The sequence below is a fragment of the Kwoniella newhampshirensis genome, chromosome 5 (assembly GCF_039105145.1).
Source record: "Kwoniella newhampshirensis strain CBS 13917 chromosome 5, whole genome shotgun sequence".
In the NCBI taxonomy this organism is placed as follows: domain Eukaryota; kingdom Fungi; phylum Basidiomycota; class Tremellomycetes; order Tremellales; family Cryptococcaceae; genus Kwoniella; species Kwoniella newhampshirensis.
In genome coordinates, this window is record NC_089959.1 from 941,191 (window position 1) to 961,132 (window position 19,942).

Below are 19,942 nucleotides of genomic sequence, written 5' to 3' on the forward strand. Positions count from 1 at the left end.
AACCATGAGAGCGAGACCAGATACACTGCATGAGATGAACTACACTCGGTTCGGCCCCAACCATTCCCCTGTTCCATTATGACATGATATCTCCGGCTCCACCCCCTCATGATAACAGCTTCGCATTGAGCCGTCGTAATTCCTGCGGTGTGAATCGCAATATGACAGATAACACTCGGATAAGATTAGGTCTCATCTCTTTATGTTCCAGGAATTGGAGGATGACATTCCGGAGATACTGCGCAGTTGTCGGGTTGTAAGCTCGCTTATCTCAACTTCAGCATAGTATTGAGACGCAAGAAGTGGGCGCACACGTCACGATGAGGGATCTCGAATGACAAAGGATCAATGGCTTGGAATTTGGTGATAGAACTCACCTCGAGGTTGACCTCTTCCTCATCTTGATCTTTATTACTTGGCGCGGGACTATTCTTACCCGTCCCAGTACCGGGAACAGGTGCCATCCCTCCACCTCCTCTCGTACTTGTACTTTCTATACTCCTCCTTCTTTCTCCTGGACTGACAATCCCGCTCCCGCCGCCCAACGTAGGACTAGTCACACTCGATCTGCTCGGAGTCGGTACTGAGCTCATACCACCATTGCCCGCTCCGACCGTGGCACCTGTACCAGAAGACCAGTATCCGACACCTGGATTCCGTTGTTTCTCCATCAATTGTACAGACGATTGCACTTTTCGCAATTCGTCTCTTAGTGTTTTGTTCGTGGATTTGAGATGAGTGATGTGGTTTTTTGATTCATCAAGCTGAGATTGGAGATTCGAAAATTGGACTTGCACCGAAGCCAATTCATCCCGTGCAACGTGCTGTCCAGATAACCACGTCAACTTTGACGCATCAGAACACAACACGGATTCACTCACCTCCGCTTCAACCGCGACGGCGGTTTCTGCTTTTCCTTCTTCTATCCTCGTTCTCATCTTCACCAGTTCCCTCTCAAGCCCCTTGGCCTTCTCCTCACCTTGCTGTATGCGCGTTTCTCTCTCCTTCAGCCCTCGCAAACTATCCGCGTACTCGATCTCCTTCTCTTGAATTTCTCTTCGCAGCTTTTCCAGGTCTCCAACCCGCTCTTGTAATTTGCTTGCCCACTCTTCTTCAGACTCATTTCGCTCCGTTTCTAAATTTCGGATCTTGAATCTGAGATCAGAGAGTTTGGCCTCAGATCTCGCTTCAGCTTCAGCCAGAAGACGCTGCAATTCGGCCGAAGAGGCGCCACTGCCACCACCGTTTCCGAAGCTAGATCGCCGAGAAGGCGAAGGAGAGGCATCGTGACCGTTACTAGCGATACCCAAGCCTAGACCAAAGGACGGACGCCCTCGACCCTGACTCTGATCTCGGACTGAGTCTTCCAGTAACGCACATCGCTCGTTAGACTCGCGAAGCTGGAACTCCAGCTCCTTCGTTCGAGTTTGCATGGCCTCCATCTCTGATCGGGCAGTCTCGGCCTCAGCTTGCTTGGCCTGTAGCGCTTCGAAGTTACGCTGTTTGTTTACATTGAGCTCTTTGACGATCGCTTCAAGCCCATTCACTTTCGTCGCCCTGGCAGAAAGCTCCTTGGCATGTGTAGCCTGAATAGATTTAATGATGAGCTGAGCATTATCTATGTAATAGCGGTGAGCCTACCTTTGTCGTAATCATCTCCAGCTCCCAAGCGGCTTTCTTCGCCTGCAAATCCTTCTCGTACCTTTCTCTCACTCCCGCAAGTTCGCGTTCAAAACCTTTCCGAAGGTTGTTCACCTCTCTTTCCCTCTCTGCTTTGACTTTCTCCACTTCATCACTGGCTCTGCTTCGCTCTGCTCTCTCCTCTGCCCGATCTTTCTCGACCTCCTCCCGCTCTTTCTCTACCTTGACCAACTTCAACCTCACAGTCTTGAGTAAAGATATAGCTTTGGTTCGTTTCTCCTCTTCCTCCTTAGCTTGTGTTTGCGCTTTGGTGAGATCCGTTCGAAGTTGCGTCACAGTAGCAGCGTCGTTGGTAGCCGACGAAGCTTTTGATTGAGCTTCCGCTAATTCCGAACGAAGCTTGGTGATGAGTTCACTTTGGGACGAGCTTTCTAATCGGTGGGTATCTCGAAGTTCCTCCATGCGAGAGTCTTGCACTGATATCAAAATGATTCACGTTGATCAGCGTCGCTCAGCGCCCATGAGACGCGTCATAATGGGCACTCACAAGTTAGCCTGCTTTGTAATCGTTTCATCTCATCCGTGATCATTTCCACCTTGCCGTTCATCATTCGAACCCATCCCTCAAGCGCCTCATGATCTGCTGCCCCACCTTCCAGAGGTGTCAGATCTTTCAGTACCTTATTGGCATTGTGTGTTTGAGTTAGAAGACTAGTGAATCGTTGTGAAAGATCTTGTACGTCTCCTGTCAGCTGCTTCCTTCGAAGCGACCTTACGTGCGGACTCACCTTCGTATCGCCGTTCCATATCGAGTAGCTTCTGCGAGTCGACCTCCGGCGCCTGTCCGTTCTCAGCTTCTTGGGAATACTGTTCCTTAGCATCGGATCCTCCTGCCTCATCCAAGTCGATGACGATGTCAGATGCAGGTCCTGCCGTTTGTACACCCTTCATACCTAATTCCACCTTCTCTTCCTCTTTCTTCCCGACTTCCGGAGTCGCTCCCTGAAGTTCCAATTGTGGAGGCTCTGCATGATTGCCCGGTTGCAGCGAGGGAGAAGCTCCAAGAGGGTCCGAGAACATGTGTGACGTCGTGAGACTATCCGTCGTCGGAGATAACGTCGGCGAGGGTGGAAGAGGATACGTTGCTGGATCATTGGGATTAGGTGGTGGGAATGTCGTCGAGGGACGACGGCCGAGTCGACTAGAAGGGAGTTGTAATGGTGATCGAGGTTGTGGAGTTGCAGACAAGGAGGATGGATCAGATCCTACAGCGAAGGAAGTAGATATACCAAGTAATTTAGGATTTGATGATGACGATCTCGAAGACGACGGTCCAGCTGTCGTCGTAAGAGCAGGTGCCGAAGTGATATCCCTCAACTCTTGTTGCGGTATTGTCGGAGAAGTACTCGATGGTTTGGTCAGATCAACGGAGCTTCTGCCGAAATGAAAGCTTTTCCTCAATCCGGATAGCGCATTCTCCGCTAGATGACTCGGTGAAGTCACGTATGCTCCTACTCCGCCAGCACTCGCAGCAGCAGCAGCTCCTCCCGTAGTCGATTTCGTTGGAGAGGTATCGACATTGAGTTTCAGTGTCGAAGGCGATGTCTCCAAGCTGGGACTTGTCGCCAAGGACGATGAAGCCGCATTGGGTGATCTACCAACACTAGGAGAGAGTGGACGGGAAGCAGATGATTCTTTGGGCGATGACTGGGGATTAGCATTGACGTTCAGGGCGCGAGCCTGTAGTGATGATCCAGTCGCTTCGAGCGTGTTCACAGCTGCTTTTAGTCGATCTTGTAGGGAGACACCAAACATGGCCAAGAGATCGCAGCCATGCAGGCGGAGTGTTGTGTGATCTGATGCTACGAAGAGGAGTATATGAACAGGAGTTGAATTGTGATGATGAGAAGAAGAACGCGGTCCAGCACTTGGCGGTGGCGGTCTTGACCGGCTATATAACCGCGGGGACATCATCATCTAATTCGAATCATATTTGTTGATGCAATTGTAGCCTTGATTCCACCTGCGTATCGATACATACTCGACCAGAATGGGCTATTGGCAAGCGGCCCTCGTCAGAATGGGCGTGGCCCAACCAGGTCCGAAGATCACCTCCCAAGATCGAGCCATCCTCGAGTAAGCTAGATCGCATCCAACGCTCAGGCATTGCGCGGAGTACTGATGCACCTGCTGGTGTAGCCTGAAATTGCAGAGAGACAAGATGAAGCAGTATCAGAAGAGAGTAAGCTATATGCCTACACCAGGACTCGATAAAGGCTGACGGCATTGCAGCTACAAGTGGTGCTAGATCGAGAACAGGAGATTGCCAAGGAAGCGTTGAAAGCTGGGAACAAGCTGAGCAGATCCTTTACCTAGTTGACCTGACGTCTTTGTGCTTACTCTTGAGATCAGACACGAGCCTTGACAGCACTCCGACAACGGAAGTATCAAGAACAGCTACTCTCAAAGACGGACACTCAATTGATGACTCTACAAGAGCTGGTGGGCCCCTTTTTCTTCTCGGTCGAAACCGCCTCGTGTTCCAGCGAAGCGCAAAGAACCTGATTCGACTTTGTATCCAACAGGTGAATACCATCGAATTCACTCAGATACAGAATACTGTCATGCACGGCCTGGAAATGGGTGCCGATGTTCTCAAGCAATTGCACGCCGAGATGTCTTTGGAGCGAGTGGAGAAACTGATGGACCAGACCAGAGAAGGTGTCGAGTATCAAAGGGTACGCTTCATACGGACGCTGCTACCTGTAGATCGAAGAAATTGGGAAAGCTGACCTTGCTGGTGTCCGTGATCTCAGGAGATTGACGAAACTCTCATGTCGAAGATGTCTCCAGAGGAAGAGGACGAGGTCCAAGAAGAGCTAGAACGGTTACAGCGGGAGGCGATGGTGCGTATAGCGGCCCACCTATCGTCTTGGCTGTTCACCGTGACTTGTGTCGTTGATGACTGACACTCTCGTTTCCGCAGCCTGCTATACCTTCGGTGCCAGAAACACAACCTGTATCATTACCCGATGTCCCGGTGGAAGAGCCATCTACAGTTCCACCGGTCGTTACAGAAAGTGAGTTCAATCACCCCGTTCTCATCAGTTGTCGCTGAATCTCCGAGCAGGGGAGAGACAAGCTCAAGTACCAGAGGAAAGAGTGGCGATGGCGGCGTAGACCGCGACTCGTGGGAGCGAGAGTCGGAAGGGAGATCTGCAGTGATTGTATTTGGAGTCATGAATCTGGTTTGTTGTACGAAGATATGCATAGACTGGGTGTGAATCAGATCGTTGAGACGTATATTAGTCGGAAGCGAGTCTTTGTAAAGGTGTGACGGTCCATCTTATGTGTACATGCTCATCAAATGGACAGATGATAATGATAACGTGTGCCACAAGTCGCCACCGGCGATTCTGGATCGGTAAGCGAGCGCGACCTCTGACAACGATTCATCAGCAGCATCACATATCCCTCCCTCCACTTTGGTATCTTTCGCTATTCACTTTTGCCTCCTGTCATAATCAACGGACCCACCTTCACCAGACCTGATCGGGCCACTGCGTCTCTCACAGCTCGTACAGCTTGTCTCGTCATGCTTCCCATCAGAACTGCCGTCCGATCCTCTTCTTGTCGGCGATGTCGGCCGACGCAGTTGGTTCGATCGCTTGCCACTTCGACTGCAACTCTCCACAGTACCTCGTCCGTGCCTTCAGTTTCCTCACGATCTATATCTCATTATCTGGAACGATCTGGATCACGCGATCTCCTCTCATCGACGCTTCAGGCTCAACAAAGATCGTTACATAGCTCATCGCGGTCGCCGAAGGAGAAGCGATGGGTAAATTCAGCTGAGCCAGATGGTGAGGGCGACGGCGAGGGCGAGGGCGCAGGTGAGGGCGAAGGCGAAGGAAAGAAGCAGACGAGCGTGGAGAAGGATGCGAAAGACAGTTCGGCTGAGGCGGAATCGTCCAAAGCGGCTGAGGAAAGAGCGAAAGCCGAAGCGGCGAAGAAGACAAATGAATTGACTACAAAAGCGTCTTCTTCGTCTTTCTCTCCTACAGCTTCTGCTTCATCCGGACCTTCCTCTCCTGGAAGCTCGGGATCGGGATCGGGCACGCCTCCTTCAACAGGAAAGGAGATCGCTAAACCTATCATCCCCGAGGTATATCCTCAAGTCCTGGCGATCCCGATCACACATCGACCCCTTTTCCCAGGCTTCTACAAGGCCGTCACAGTCCGCTCTCCTCCAGTCATCAAAGCTATCAGGGATCTCCAAGCTCATGGACAACCGTACGTCGGAGCATTCCTCCTCAAGGACTCCAGCTCCGATTCGGATGTTGTGACCGACCTCAATCAGGTTCACCCTGTCGGTGTCTTTTGCCAAATAACCAGCTGCTTCACATCTCAGGAGGGTGAAGGCAAGCCTGAGGCCCTTACTGCTGTACTCTTTCCTCATAGGAGGATCAGGATCGACGAGCTTGTCAAACCTGGAGAACATGGCGGTCAGCAAACGGTACCACTTGCCAGTTTCGTTGAGGAAGTCCAGAGAGGTGAGAAGGGCGAAGGGGAGGTCGAAAGCTTTGAGCCGGAGGTTCCTTCTGTGGACGAAGTGAGAGAGGAGCTAGGAACAGTATCTCACGACAGAGGCGAAGAATCGAACGAATCTCAAGAGGGTAGGTCTTGCTTCTCGGCACTATATTGATGATCGTGACACTTACACTCCATTTGAACTGCAGAGTGGAAATCTGACAATACTGCCGCCGCGAGAAAACCGCTGTCTCCCATCGGCTTCCTGCACTCGTTAATGCCCGACATCTCCCTCACCAACGTTTCCAATGTTGCCCTTCAGCCTTATGAGAAGGATTCGCAAGTTGTTAGAGCGATAATGAGCGAGCTCATCTCGGTGTTCAAGGAGATCGCCCAGCTTCAGCCCATGTTCCGAGAGCAGGGTGAGTTTGTAGCCCCTCTGTCTGTGAGGATAGCTAGCTGATATCTTCTCAGTGACTAGTTTCGCTATCTCCAACACCTCCTCACAGGTCTTTGACGAACCCGACAAGCTTGCGGACCTCGCTGCTGTTGTTTCCACAGCAGATGTATCAGACTTGCAAGCTGTTCTGGAATCCACATCAATCGAGGATCGACTTCAACGCGCCCTTATCCTTCTTAAAAAAGAGCTTATCAACGCCCAATTACAGTTCAAGATCTCTCGAGATGTTGACTCCAAGATACAAAAGAGGCAGCGCGAATACTACTTGATGGAGCAGCTCAAAGGGATTAAGAAGGAGCTCGGAATGGAAAGCGACGGCAAGGATAAGCTTGTTGAAGGGTTCAAAGAGAAGGCAAGCAAGTTGGCAATGCCAGAGGGTGTCAGGAAGGTATTTGACGAAGAGTTGAACAAACTCGTTCATCTCGAGCCATCGGCCAGCGAATTCAAGTGAGTCTCATGTGACCTGCACGCCTAGAGGTATGTTCAAGACTGATCCTATGTGTCTTAGTGTTACACGTAACTACATCGACTGGCTCACCCAGGTCCCATGGGGCGTACACTCCCCGGAAAACTACGATATCACCCACGCGGTCAAGGTGCTCGATGAGGACCACTACGGCTTGAAAGACGTGAAAGATCGAATTCTCGAATTCATGGCTGTCGGAAAGCTCCGAGGTACTGTAGAGGGAAAAATACTGTGTCTAGCTGGACCACCCGGTGTAGGAAAGACCAGTATCGGAAAGAGTATCGCTCGAGCGTTGGATAGACAATTCTACCGATTTTCGGTCGGTGGTCTGACCGATGTTGCGGAGATCAAGGGTCATCGAAGGACTTACATAGGGTAAGTCGTACCGTTCGAAACGAATCGTATGCGTGAGCTGATCTAACGATCAGTGCTATGCCTGGTAAACCCATACAAGCCTTGAAGAAGGTTGCTACCGAGAACCCGCTCATTCTGATCGACGAAGTCGACAAGATCAGTAAAGCGTACAATGGTGACCCGGCAAGCGCGCTGTTGGAGATGCTGGACCCGGAACAGAACAAATCGTTCCTGGATCATTAGTGAGTGATATCGGAAGCGCAAAACTAGGGCAAAGCATTGACAGTGTGCTAGTCTCGACGTTCCCATCGATCTATCACGAGTTTTATTCGTGTGTACTGGTAAGTCCGGTTTGAGGCATGTTATCTTGATACTGACCATACGACATTAGCGAACGTTCTCGAGACCATTCCCGGGCCTCTACTGGACCGAATGGAGGTATTGCAAGTTAGCGGTTACGTTTCTGCTGAGAAGATGAATATCGCGGAGCGATACTTATCACCTCAGGCCAAGGAGGCAGCCGGGCTGAAGGAGGTCGACATCAACTTGGAGCCCGGAGCCATCGAAGCTCTGATCAGGTACTACTGCCGTGAAAGCGGAGTGAGAAATCTGAAGAAGCATATTGATAAAGTAAGTATACAGGGTATTGGGCCTGCAGAGTGAGATCAATTAGTTGATTGGATGATGTCACAGATCTATCGAAAAGCCGCTTTCAAGATCGTCACAGACCTCGGTGAAGAAGGGCTTCCGGAGCCTAGGGAAGCTTCCTCCAGCAGTACAGTGGAAACACAACAACCTGGCATTAAACCTGCTTCAGAGCATCTTCCAGGCGACCAATCGCCCTCTCCCGGTGATGCAGGCTCGACGACAAAGGTCACGACTGTGCCAAGAGCGCCGATGAAAATTCCGGACAATGTTCATGTCACGATTACGCAGCAGAACTTGAGGGATTATGTGGGACCGCCTATCTACCACAAGGACCGGTTGTATACCTCCGCACCTCCCGCCGGTGTCAGCACAGGTCTTGGTTATCTCGGGAACGGGTCCGGTGCAGTCATGCCTATCGAAGTTACAGTGAGTTGTCTGTACCTGTCCGATTGGCATTTCGTTGATCATCCCGTACAGTCAATGCCTGGAAAGGGCAATCTTCAGCTCACCGGAAAGCTTGGAGAAGTCATTCGAGAATCTGCTCAGATCGCCCTGAGTTATGTGAAAGCGAACGCTTATCTACTCGGCATCACGAAATCTGAGGCAGAAGTTACTTTGAACGACCGTGACGTCCACTTACACATGCCCGAAGGGGCGATCGGTAAAGAGGGGCCTTCCGCTGGTACAGCTATTCTGACTGCATTTGTATCTCTGTTCACAAAGACCAAGGTGGATCCCGACGTGGCTATGACAGGAGAGATTTCTTTATTAGGACAGGTCCTACCTGTTGGCGGGTTGAAGGAAAAGATGTAAGTATCAGCGACTTTCGAGCAACATGGCCAACTCGCTGACCCTATGCTCACAGCCTTGCTGCTCATCGAGCCGGCATCAAGAGTAAGTGTATCGCATGGTGTTCCTGCGGAAGTACGAAGCTAATGCTGCCTCTCTTAACAGAACTCATTGTACCAGCCGCCTGTAAGCCCGACATAGATGAGAATGTGCCCGAATCCGTCAAGTCTGGAATAGAGTTCGTGTTCGTTGAAGATATCAGACAAGTACTGCATGAGGTATTCAGAGGGACTGAGGTGGAGGAAAGATGGAGAGAGACTCTCGCAAATGAGAAAGAGCCAGAGCGAGAAGTACATCAAGCTCTGTAGAGGTGGACGGGCATTGACCGTCCATCATGTATTCGCGCTTGCTGTTGGATTGGATCACAATGGCATGGTAGTATCTTGTCATGTAATAGCAACTGGTAGAAGAAGACAAGCAGTTTATAGACTCGTATATGCATCGCATCCCTCTCGCCTTATCCTGCACGGATACGGTCGTCCAGATCCTTTACGCTCACGTGGATGTGCCTGGATCTGAGATAACGATCGTATGGGCTCAATAATTGCATGTTGAACGCCTTTCGTCTCGTGTTGATAGTTAACGTAGGAGTGAGGAAGACCACATGTGGTCCAAACAGGAGCAGCCAGGTGCTTGTAGTCACTCTCGATATCAGAACGAAACACTGATTACCTTCGTGTGTTCAAGCCTCAGCAATCGCTCGAAATCAGTCCCTGCTCCGAAATGTCTCCGGCCTACATGAACAAGTGGGTAGCCCAAGAAATGGATCTCGGCTCCTTGCCACGGGTCGTACATCTTCAAACGCCCTTGGAAGAATACTACTTCAATTACTGCTTCGAGGTGAAGGAGCTGAGGTCTGATCGAGTGGAATTGAGACCTCTGTGGTGAGTGCGAGCGTTGATGATCACCTACACACCGTATGACGCAGTATTCGTCGTAGACGAGGAGTACTGACGGGCTCATCGTGCTTTCTCTGCGGGCGATCCATTCTCAACAGCCCAGTCAACATGCCGAGCTCGTCTTCCAAGCGACTCGGCGCTTTCCGGATCTCAAGTTCGGGTATGATCAAGTGAGAGATATCGGGGATATACTGGTCTGGTTAGAACGTGAACGTCTAGATCCAGTGAGAATTTTCGTTTCGCCCCCAACCTGTCCTGCTCCAACCGCGGCCTAACTCACACCCACCCGCTCGTAGGAACACTTTTGGTATGTCATCTTCGCACCGCCCCCAGGCGAGCTAGGCGCGAACCCGCACGATTATGTTCTGGCCGGGTTCATTGGATTCGTCGAGTCCAAGGCGGATAAGTTGAGAACGGAGCTGAGTATCATGGTCTTGCCTTCCTTCCAGGTGCGTGATATCTTCCTTACTTGCTACATGATCTCATTCAATGTCCTTCCGGTATCATTCTTCACCTCGACCTACAGAAACCCCTGCATCCTTGGACGGGGACGAACCTGGTCCAAACGGAAACACTGTTCGACCGTCCTGACATTGGCTTCATCATCCACAGCGGACCCATGTACAAACGCACGCATCTGGTCTTCTGATCCACAGAGCCCTCGACCACCCGACGGAAGGCGGTCTGGGACTCAATCGGATTCAGTGGGCGGCGAGTTCGACAAACCTGCCCAGCCAGAACGCCTCGAGAAGACTGGGGTTCGTGTATGAAGGGTTGATACGGTGCGATAGGATGATGCCACCGCTTAGAGCCGGGGCTAGAGGTGAGTTGAATCAATTCAGCTCGTGCGTGTGGTCCTTTGTATCGAGCTGGACGGATCCTCGTGCCGCGTCAGGGAGTCAGCCAGATTAGGGGAGTTGATCACAACAAAAGATCGTCACTGACCACTTTGATGTGTCGTATCTGCAGAAGGGCGCAAGGGAACATTAGGCGAAGGGAAACAGATCAGAGACGATTGGGTGTCATTGTTGACGTGGTACGACTGGGAAGGAGGAGCGAGAGATCATGTGGACCGACTCATGACAAGTAGATAAGAGGACCAAAATCATGGGTCATGAACCGGACTGAAGCTATCAATAAGTACAGGCATTCATACCTGATGTTGGACGTGAAGGACAATAACGCCGTATACGATGACACTCAGGCGCTCAATGCGAGGACGACTTGTATATGTGAAGTCATGCACGAACACTCTTGTATATTTTGCGCTACTGGTTATCATCTCATATGGGGCCATGCATCCAAAGCAGATGCTGTACATACTAGAGTGCTGATTGGTTAATACAAACTCTTACAACAGTTGCAGGTCCTGCATCTGCGTTTTGTCTACTTGCTGTATGAAATAGTATCAATCTGGTCGACTAGGTCTTTGAAGCCAGAATCATTGACTTGATAAGTTGTGGAGCTCTTGCTCATTGGGTCACGTAGATCAAACCTGTTCGGGGAATGTCAGGAGACCAATCAAAATCTACTGCACATGCCTGAATCAAATATAACTCACTGCTGATTTTGAATACTGGCAGTCACAGCATATGCATGAAGAGGCTTGAGCGGACCTTTGCCAGTCTGGTTGTTGGTGGCAATGACAACAGCTTGCTCAGTGTGATTCACTGTCAAGGTGCTGACTAGTCATGTCATTGCATCCAACGTGCAGTCAGTACTTGGCATACATTGATAGAAAATAGTAAACGCGGGAGAGGAGTCCTTACCTAGATCCCTCTGACTGGTCTGGTCTTTGAAAAGCACCTGTCCTTCTACATCAAACCAATAGAAGACGTCAGAAGCATTTCCAGTGGCAAGGTGATGTTTTTGAATGCCAGGAAACCCTCCCATGTCAAGTGCAGCTTTGACCACTGCATTGGGCCACCTAGACATCATCACTCAGCTTGGTCAACTTTGACAATCAGCTGCTGGAAAGAGTGGAAACAAACATACCAGTAGGATGTAGCATTGAAGGAGGAATATGGGGTAGCCCCTGTTTGAGTGTAGAAAGTCTTTCCATGGAATTTGTCATTGTACTGGTATTTCCACATATGAACATGAAGGTCTGTGCTGTTGATACCATCATGTGCATGGTGTTCATGTAGGTGTTTTCCAAGGGGGTTTCCCTTATGTATTGCTAGGGCGATGAAAGCAGCCGCTATCCAGGCTCCCTCACTGTCCTCCTCTGCCAAATATTGGTCAGTCGGGTTGTATTACTGAAATCTTTTTTGGATTGAAGATCTCACTCAATAGAACATCATCTGGTGAGATTCCAGAAGGCGCAAAGGGAGGAGGGGCTTGTATACCTGTATCTTTGTGGTTTCTGTCCTGTAGATGATGATCACCAGCAACCAGATGCCCCAAGGCTGAATTGGTAGCTACCAATAATCCTGATCAGAACCAAAAGTCAGTCTTCCTTTACTAAGATCATTGATATAGTCTGTGTAGCTCACACTCTTTGAAGTGGAGAATGCTTACCAAACAATAGAACAATTCTTGCAAACATATCGTATGCAATCACTGTATGGTCCTGAAGGTTGTCTTGCAAGATCAGTGTGGAATGGTGGCAAAGTTTTGCAAATTGCATATATAGCTTGCGCAGAGTCTCTTGCTGCTCTGGTCCAGCTTTCCACTTACACAGTGTTCCTTTTGCCTACCCCTTCTTTGGATGGTGTTGCATTGGGGTCATCAATACTGTCAAAGGAAGTTTGTTCTTTGAAAACAAGATGAAAGGGAGGACATCACATAGATGTTTTCTTATTCTAGAATCGAGCAAGTGATCCTTTGATCTTGATGTTAAGGTACTATGCCAACTTTCGCAATGGCAATGTAACCGGCCATTAACCACTGAACCACAAAAGGGAACAATTGGAATCTCCAGCTGTACTGGAAGCTGCCGGATATATATGCTTGCCCAAGACATTGGCTGAGTGGTCATGGCCGACATGACACCAATCAACAGAATTGTCCTGTCGTTCAGCTACTAAAGTTCTGATTTCTGAAGCTTGTGCAACAAAGTTTGCAGATATTGAATTGACGGTTTCATGATTAACTTGAGGATCTTGTATGAATAGATAGCCAAGTATGATGGTAGGTGTAACTTTTGCAAGTTGACTAGATCAAAACGGTGCTTATGAGTGAAGCTAGTCTGTTTTCTACAAGCATCTCAAACATATGACAGGTGATACATAATGTGTATGATTCAGAGGTATCTTTCACCCTGACCACAGTGGCTCTTTCAAATCATTCTTATGTGTATGAAATGATGCAATCTGTTTCTCAATAGCTGTGAGGTTGTAGGCTTTCACTTTTGTTGGATCATCACAAGGGTCATGCAAATTTACTCTGTTGCAGCCGGCCAATAGAGATACCAGCCATGTGGTCAATACTGAACCACAGATTATACTCCACATTTGACTCACACATATCCCTTACTATGCACATTCTCATCACCAACCAGGGAGTAGTGATGATTGATCTTCAGAGGACCCCCACCCTGCTCTGGGAAAGTCTGCAATACAGTAGCTTGGGTGGAGACATTTGCCGAGAGTATTTTTGCTGATGTTACGATCACATATCAGTTATACAGCTGGTGATATGTAGCAGAAGCAATAGTTTACAAAGTTATGTAGCCAAAGTGATGAAGACATATAACTCACACATAGCATCCAGTGCATTGCTATAGACTGGGTACCACTGGGCTTTCAAGCCAAGCATCTCAAAAGCGGTTGTAGCCACATCACTTGACAGTGTGTTGTTTGTGAGCCCTTGTGTCACGATTGCATACCAGTAAGGCCAACTTCCGACAAAGTTCCCAGGAGTTTGACAAACAATTGAACGAAACGGCATTCATCGGAGAAGGAACCGAAACGTCGACAAGCTTATCAATCCTATTCACCACATACGGTAAATATACAAATTGCTCAGCCACTCGAGGTTTCTTTCTACATCCGGCGAAAAGATCGCTACACATGCAAGGTTTGGCGAACTTGTGCGAAGAAAAGGATATATACATGAACGTAGTAAAAGGAGAAAGGAGTTCCCCGTCGATTCTAGACTTTTGTCCTACCGTAGTACCTTTGAATATTATCATCTTGAAGAACCTCGATACATCGACCAACATTTACTTGGCTGTTCTCGACAGAGAACCCTCAAGTTAGAAACACGATTTAGCCCAAGTCTCACCAACATCGCGTATCTTGGTCCAAGTCGGGAGCACCTCAACGATAGTAGACTTTTCATTGGTTGCCTTGTAAGCTGAAACGACGGACATCCCCGTTGGTCGATGTAGTCCCGTGACACCTTGGTAAGTGCCCATATCAAGGGCAGCTTTTACGATTGCATTGGGCCACCTGAGAATGTAACACCTCAGCTCTGCACCAAACTAAACTGACACAGCCTTTTTGTAACTTACCAGTTCTGTCCAGAATTGAACGAGAGCATTTTGGTGTCATTGTAATTTACCTTATACGTATCAGATTGCTGATTGTGAGTGAAACCATTTTTGGTCAAGTTGACATATGCTTCTATGCCTTCAGCATTGGGTGGATCACCCCTTCTCCCTAATGGGTGTTTGGTGATCTTGCCACTGAGATGATGGGTTTCAAGCTGTCCAAGTGAAAACAGACCAGCTGCTAACCAGTCTCCTGGGCCACTTGCTGCCCAATGTTTGTCAGGTCTGAATATGAGCCCTACAAGAGGACTCACCTAATTTGACATCTTTGGAGGATGGACCTTCAGGTCCCCAAAGATCTGGGGTTCTGCCTAGCAAGGTGTTGATGGCTTCAACATTTGCCACTGCATCCATGCCTTCAACAGGGACTGGCTTCCCCAAAGCTGCAGGGGCTAAGGTTGAAAGACCTGAAGTTTGGAAAGTCAGATGAGGTAATTCTATTCAGTGGGAGTGATCCAGTACTAGGCAGATATGAGAGGGAACAGCCATTTGATAGCTCACAAACTATGAAGGTGCTGAGTAAGTACATTCTTGATATATGCTGGATTTCTATCCTTGGGAAAACAACAGGACATATGTTTTTGTCCCTCAATATATACATATCTGCAACTCAGTTGTGTGTGATTATTCTGCATAGTGTCCCATTCATAACCTAGGGTGTAGCCAGGAGGGCAGCTAAAAGGACTGCAACGTTGGATGTAGATTTTGCCAAAGGATCACTTTCAAAGAGTCCCATCACTTCAATGTCACAATGGTCAATGTGGCCTCAGTCAATGAGCCCTATCACACAACAGGACAGTACGATATGGGGGAATGATGATAACAAGGATAACGAGGATAATGAGAATAACAAGGATAGCGAGGAATTTGACATGGATATCTATAGCAGTTCTAGATAGACTGAGGTACCACAGTGATATCGTTGAACAATGAGCAAGGTACTAGGTATGACTTTCAATCGAGAAATCGCTAAGGAAAGACTAGAACGACAAGAACTGAGACGATGTATATATATATATATATATATCCACTAACGCATCCACCAGGATGCATGGAACATTGATCAACTTCCTCCTGTTTCTATTGTTGACCTGTAGCACCCTTTTGCTCGGTCTTTGGCGAGAATATCAAGTTGTGCTCAAAGATATCGAAGATGTCAAAGAAATCAAGAGGGGTCACATAATGATGGCTTATTTGTGGTCGTGGCGGAAGGACATCATGACAAAAGCCTACAGTTGCTGATGGGCTCTCTGTTTCGGATACAATGGGTGAAGTTGGCGAGACTTGGGCTAAGTTGTGTTCTAATTTGAGGGTTTGCTGATGAGAACAGCCAAGTACGCCCTGGTCAGTGTATCAAGGTTATTCAAAATGATAATATTCAAAGGTACTTCGGTAGGACAAAAAACTAGAATCTACGGGGAATTCTTTTCTTCTTCTCTTACATTCACGTATATATTCCTTTCTTCGTCCAAGTCCCCCAGACCTTGCATATTCAGTGATGTATTCACCGGATGAGGAAAGAATCTTTGAGTCTCTGAACAATTGATGTCTTGGCCGCATGTGATAACAGGTAGTTGGCAAGTTCGAAGATGCTTTGGCTGCATTTCCGATAAATGCCGTTTTGTCCGATCGTTTGTTGAACTTCTGGGAACGTTGTCGGATGTTGGCCTTACTGGTATATGATCGTGACATCAAGATGACACAAGGACTGGTGTTGTACATGTCTCCTGGATTGTCCGGTGAAAAGAGAGCTTTGGCGAGATGACCCGCCCTTTTAGCCGAGTTCTTGATAAATACGCGGCATGGCCCATGCTCGCTCGCACGCGCGTTCAAAGACGGCTTAGGCGACAGTGCAGAATGAGTATGTATCTTGAGTCGAATTCGATGTTTGCATGCATACATATGTGCGGACAAACAGTCTCGTGAATCCCCTCTTCTATCACACGGAATACAATCTGTAAACAGACGGGTCAAGATGATCGCATATGTTAATAAATACACACCTCCATCTCGCGATATACCACGGAACATCCACCTCAGCACGCCTGTGGAAGAGTACGATTTCAACTACGTCTTCGATGTGGTTCCTCTCAAATCGGACAAAGTAGAGCTGAGACCATTAGTCGTGAGCGAGAGGTCTCACTGGTGAATAGGCTCAACCGCGCAGCCGTCTGATCTAAGTCTCATAGCCATCGCTCCATGCCAAGTTGCTTTTCGAAGGGATTCAGAAATATCCTGAAGTATTGAGATGGTTGGGAATCAAGCCGTTCCAAGATCTGGGAGATGTACTGCTCTGGATAGAGACCACCTGCCGACAAGCTATCGTGAGTACATATAAGCTGAGCACGCTGTCGTCTAGGTCAAAAAAATGATCACGAATCTTCCCGACTCTCGGCTCTTTGTACATGATCCATTGACGCCCACCCCCTCTCTGTCGTTTTGGAATCTCTTGGAAGAGTCACAGATCGAAAACAGGAGCGTTGACAATTGTTCACATTCCTCTAGGACTCGCTCTTTTACGCCATCTTCACCGAACCTCCAGGATCCGAGACTCGAGTCGACCCGAACGACTACGTCTTCGCTGGTGTGATTGGCATGATCAATTCCAACCATCAGGCGATGATCAGCGAGCCAGGGTACATCACTATCCTGACACCGTTTCATGTAAGTGCTCGGTCCCCCGTTGTCTACGATACAGGAAGATTATGTCTATGTTCAGGTTGTGTTCATCAAAGAGCTGACCTGAGTATTTCACGACGCCAGAGAACCCATGTCCAAACTCATGCTTCTGGTTTGATCATGCATCGTATCCTCGATCACCCATCACGTGGCGGTCTCGGTCTTCGACGTTGTCAGTGGATCACCACCACTCTCAACATCGCGAGTCAGAATGCGTCGAAGAGATTGGGCTTCTCTCCAGAGGGAGTGTTGAGGTGTATGAGAGTCTTACCCCTGGGCAAAGAAGGTGCGAGAGGTGAGTCAATTTTCCTGTATAACTCAGCAATGGTCAGAAGAGGGCGTCTTGCGGGGCGAATCATGATGCTGGAAGGTTACGAGCTGATGGCACCTCGTCTTCGGTGTAGATGGACGACCCGGTGTACGCCAAGAAGAAGGGATGGTCAGACACGACTATTATTCCTCAGTAACCTGGTACGAGTGGGAAGAGAGTGTGAGCGAGCACGTCGATAAGCTTATGGCTAGGGTATGAGTGGAGACCGAGTCATATCACACGTCATGTAGAATTGTCAGATCTCAGGAGATCAAAGCAGAATCGAAGTTATATTGTGTCTGGTTGTATATTCGGATAACGTTTTAAAGCGGGTAGTGAAAGGACTGTCCGATCTGACAGACCGCTTTGGGTGAAACGCACAAGACTGATATCCTTTGTCCGGCCCAGTCTGACGGTTGAAGCTGATGAGTTTCGAGTCAAAGCCTATTGAAGTCAAACTCGGCGTAGCTATGTTCAGTGTCACAGCCAAATGTCTATCTACTCCTCTTTGCTGACTTCCCAGCTTGTCACTCAACCCTTTGCTACCATCCAAAATGTCCTTCCCACCCCCTTACGTTCCATACACACACCCGCATTATCCTTACGTCGCTCCCGATTTCACCGCCGGGCCAGCCCCCGTATATACAATGCTGATCGTCGGTATGGTCTTTTTCATGGCAGCGAATGTCATGCCCAACCTACTCCCAGCCGCCGACAGAGTTTGGTGTGTGTATTTTATCTTGTCCTTTCAGGTACTGTCAATCTTGTTCATGATAGCCACTGACCTCGATCATTTGCGAGTCAGGAATGTGGCACCTTTCGTACTTCAATGGGGCTTCTTCATCATCATCGGTGCATTGTGTGAGTAAAATCTGTCTGCCACTGTACCGCAAGGAATCGATGATTGAACCGCGGTGTGATACGTGTAGTGGTACAAATGTTAGGACTGTTACCTGTTACCCCACAGCTGCACATCACATACGTGCATATGACTATCGCCACTCTTCTGTAAGCTACGAGCGCCGCAGCGATCAAGTCTACTGCTCTCTCACCGGAATCGGAGGCCTCGGACTGATGCGCTGATCAGCTTTGTGATTGTATGGAACCAAACGACCGCGGATCTCCCTCAGCCGGCGGAGGAGAGAAAACCCTCGTCGTCCTCCTCGTCGTCCTCGAGAGATAAACCGTCTGAGAAGAAAAAGGAGGAGAAAAAGGAAGAAAAACCGGCGGAACCCTCGCCATGGGATGATTCTCGTTCTCACCCTTCAGCTTTCCTGACGACCCGGTTTGAGAAGATGGTACCTTGGCCTTTCCCTCTGGGCAAGGCTGATAGAGGTGGAAACGAGCTGTGGTGGGAGAAGGGTGTACCTAGTCATGTGTAAGTGATAACGGGAAGGGATCTGTGTCCCGACTGTGATCTGGGAGATCACACTGACCCGGTGTTGACCTGATTGAAATCAGGGGACATTTCAACAAGCCTGATAATGAGGCTAAGAAAGCTGAAGAGGAAGCGCAAACGAAGAAGAAAGAGCAGGAGGAGAAAGAAAAGGCCAAAGCAAAAGAGAAGGACAAGGACAAGGAAAAAGTAAAGGGAAATGGAACAGAAAAAGACAGTGAGAAGGAAAGAGAGCGAGCGGAGAAAGAGGCTGCTGCCAAGGCCAAAGCGACAGCAGAAGAGGCGAAGAAGAAAAAAGAGATCGAAAGGGAAAAAGCAGAAGCAGCGAGAAAGAAAGCTATTGAGGACAGGTGAGCAACTTGCAAATAGGCCGCATGACAACGAGCCGTTTGGCTGATTGGTGAAAAGGCAAAAGCAGAAGCTGTGGAGGACGAAGCATCTCGCCATGATCACAGGCATTAGCTTCTGTGAGTGCGAAATTTCAAACACCAGATTATGGCTGACATATTCATCAGTGAACAAAACATTAGGATTCTTACTCCTCCTTCTCTTTTCGCTGCAGCTTGTATCGCAAGAACTCAACCAACAACCTATTGCCGACTCATCACCTTCAGTATCTTCGTCTTCCAGCGCGTCTTCTTCTTCTTCTTCTAAAACGTCGTCAGGCGATAGTGAGATGGAGAAAGCTCGGGCTGAGAAAGAGAAGCTCGCGAAGATGCAAGCTGTGAAAGAGGCTGAGAAAGCGAAAGCGGAAGGGAAAAGTTCTTCTTTGTCCTCTTCCAAGCCACCTTCGACTTCGTCGACTTCCAGACCATCTTCATCGAGTTCTTCAAGAGAATCGTCCTCGTCGGCCTCTTCTTCCCGATCTTCGTCTTCGTCCTCATCTTCCAAATCGAAGGGTGACCCACTTGGAAGCGAAGCAGTTCGCAAAGCTGCGGACTCGAAGACTGTCACGCATGTCGATTCTGAGGAAGGAGGCTTTGGCGTGCCGTACAAGGTGAGAGTATATGGTCTCGTTTCGTGAGTTTCAGAGTCATGCTAATGATCGCCACAGGTTGGATTTGGTTTGCACTACATCCATCTACCGCAAGCGAAAGCCAAAGACGAGCTGGACACAGCTCCGATGTATATACCTAGCGAGGGCATGTCACATCCGTTGATGACTACCACGTATAGACAGTACGCGAATTGATGTTCTAGATTGCATGCATATAT

The 19,942-nt window shown here is 48.8% G+C and overlaps 6 protein-coding genes across 6 annotated transcripts; 5 read left to right on the top strand and 1 right to left on the bottom strand.

Annotated features, from left to right (window-relative positions):
- Nucleotides 1–106: 106 nt before the first annotated feature.
- On the bottom strand, nucleotides 107–3,456 carry IAR55_002916 (uncharacterized protein; the record flags this gene model as incomplete). Its single annotated transcript, XM_066946027.1, has 6 exons — nucleotides 107–238; nucleotides 378–824; nucleotides 882–1,586; nucleotides 1,642–2,117; nucleotides 2,189–2,374; nucleotides 2,430–3,456. 6 exons carry the CDS (start codon nucleotides 3,454–3,456, stop codon nucleotides 107–109), a joined length of 2,973 nt encoding a protein of 990 aa, XP_066803528.1.
- A 235-nt stretch (nucleotides 3,457–3,691) lies between these two features.
- Nucleotides 3,692–4,821, top strand: IAR55_002917 (uncharacterized protein; the record flags this gene model as incomplete). The annotated part of the gene is made up of 8 exons (XM_066946028.1): nucleotides 3,692–3,777; nucleotides 3,841–3,883; nucleotides 3,934–4,000; nucleotides 4,049–4,143; nucleotides 4,227–4,379; nucleotides 4,458–4,547; nucleotides 4,628–4,721; nucleotides 4,772–4,821. The coding sequence occupies 8 exons, from the start codon at nucleotides 3,692–3,694 to the stop codon at nucleotides 4,819–4,821; spliced, it is 678 nt and encodes a 225-aa protein (XP_066803529.1).
- A 415-nt stretch (nucleotides 4,822–5,236) lies between these two features.
- On the top strand, nucleotides 5,237–9,256 carry IAR55_002918 (ATP-dependent protease La; the record flags this gene model as incomplete). The annotated part of the gene is made up of 11 exons (XM_066946029.1): nucleotides 5,237–6,317; nucleotides 6,381–6,593; nucleotides 6,646–7,078; nucleotides 7,140–7,472; nucleotides 7,526–7,693; nucleotides 7,746–7,792; nucleotides 7,843–8,081; nucleotides 8,145–8,525; nucleotides 8,577–8,908; nucleotides 8,965–8,993; nucleotides 9,054–9,256. 11 exons carry the CDS (start codon nucleotides 5,237–5,239, stop codon nucleotides 9,254–9,256), a joined length of 3,459 nt encoding a protein of 1,152 aa, XP_066803530.1.
- Nucleotides 9,257–9,671: 415 nt separating this feature from the next.
- IAR55_002919 (uncharacterized protein) lies at nucleotides 9,672–10,941 on the top strand (the record flags this gene model as incomplete). Its single annotated transcript, XM_066946030.1, has 5 exons — nucleotides 9,672–9,832; nucleotides 9,951–10,071; nucleotides 10,144–10,296; nucleotides 10,460–10,670; nucleotides 10,817–10,941. 5 exons carry the CDS (start codon nucleotides 9,672–9,674, stop codon nucleotides 10,939–10,941), a joined length of 771 nt encoding a protein of 256 aa, XP_066803531.1.
- Nucleotides 10,942–16,317: 5,376 nt separating this feature from the next.
- On the top strand, nucleotides 16,318–17,550 carry IAR55_002920 (uncharacterized protein; the record flags this gene model as incomplete). Its single annotated transcript, XM_066946031.1, has 5 exons — nucleotides 16,318–16,467; nucleotides 16,532–16,666; nucleotides 16,848–17,006; nucleotides 17,106–17,316; nucleotides 17,426–17,550. 5 exons carry the CDS (start codon nucleotides 16,318–16,320, stop codon nucleotides 17,548–17,550), a joined length of 780 nt encoding a protein of 259 aa, XP_066803532.1.
- Nucleotides 17,551–17,885: 335 nt separating this feature from the next.
- IAR55_002921 (uncharacterized protein) lies at nucleotides 17,886–19,919 on the top strand (the record flags this gene model as incomplete). Its single annotated transcript, XM_066946032.1, has 8 exons — nucleotides 17,886–18,055; nucleotides 18,137–18,192; nucleotides 18,261–18,339; nucleotides 18,419–18,709; nucleotides 18,793–19,077; nucleotides 19,136–19,194; nucleotides 19,243–19,724; nucleotides 19,782–19,919. 8 exons carry the CDS (start codon nucleotides 17,886–17,888, stop codon nucleotides 19,917–19,919), a joined length of 1,560 nt encoding a protein of 519 aa, XP_066803533.1.
- Between the last annotated feature and the right edge of the window lie 23 nt (nucleotides 19,920–19,942).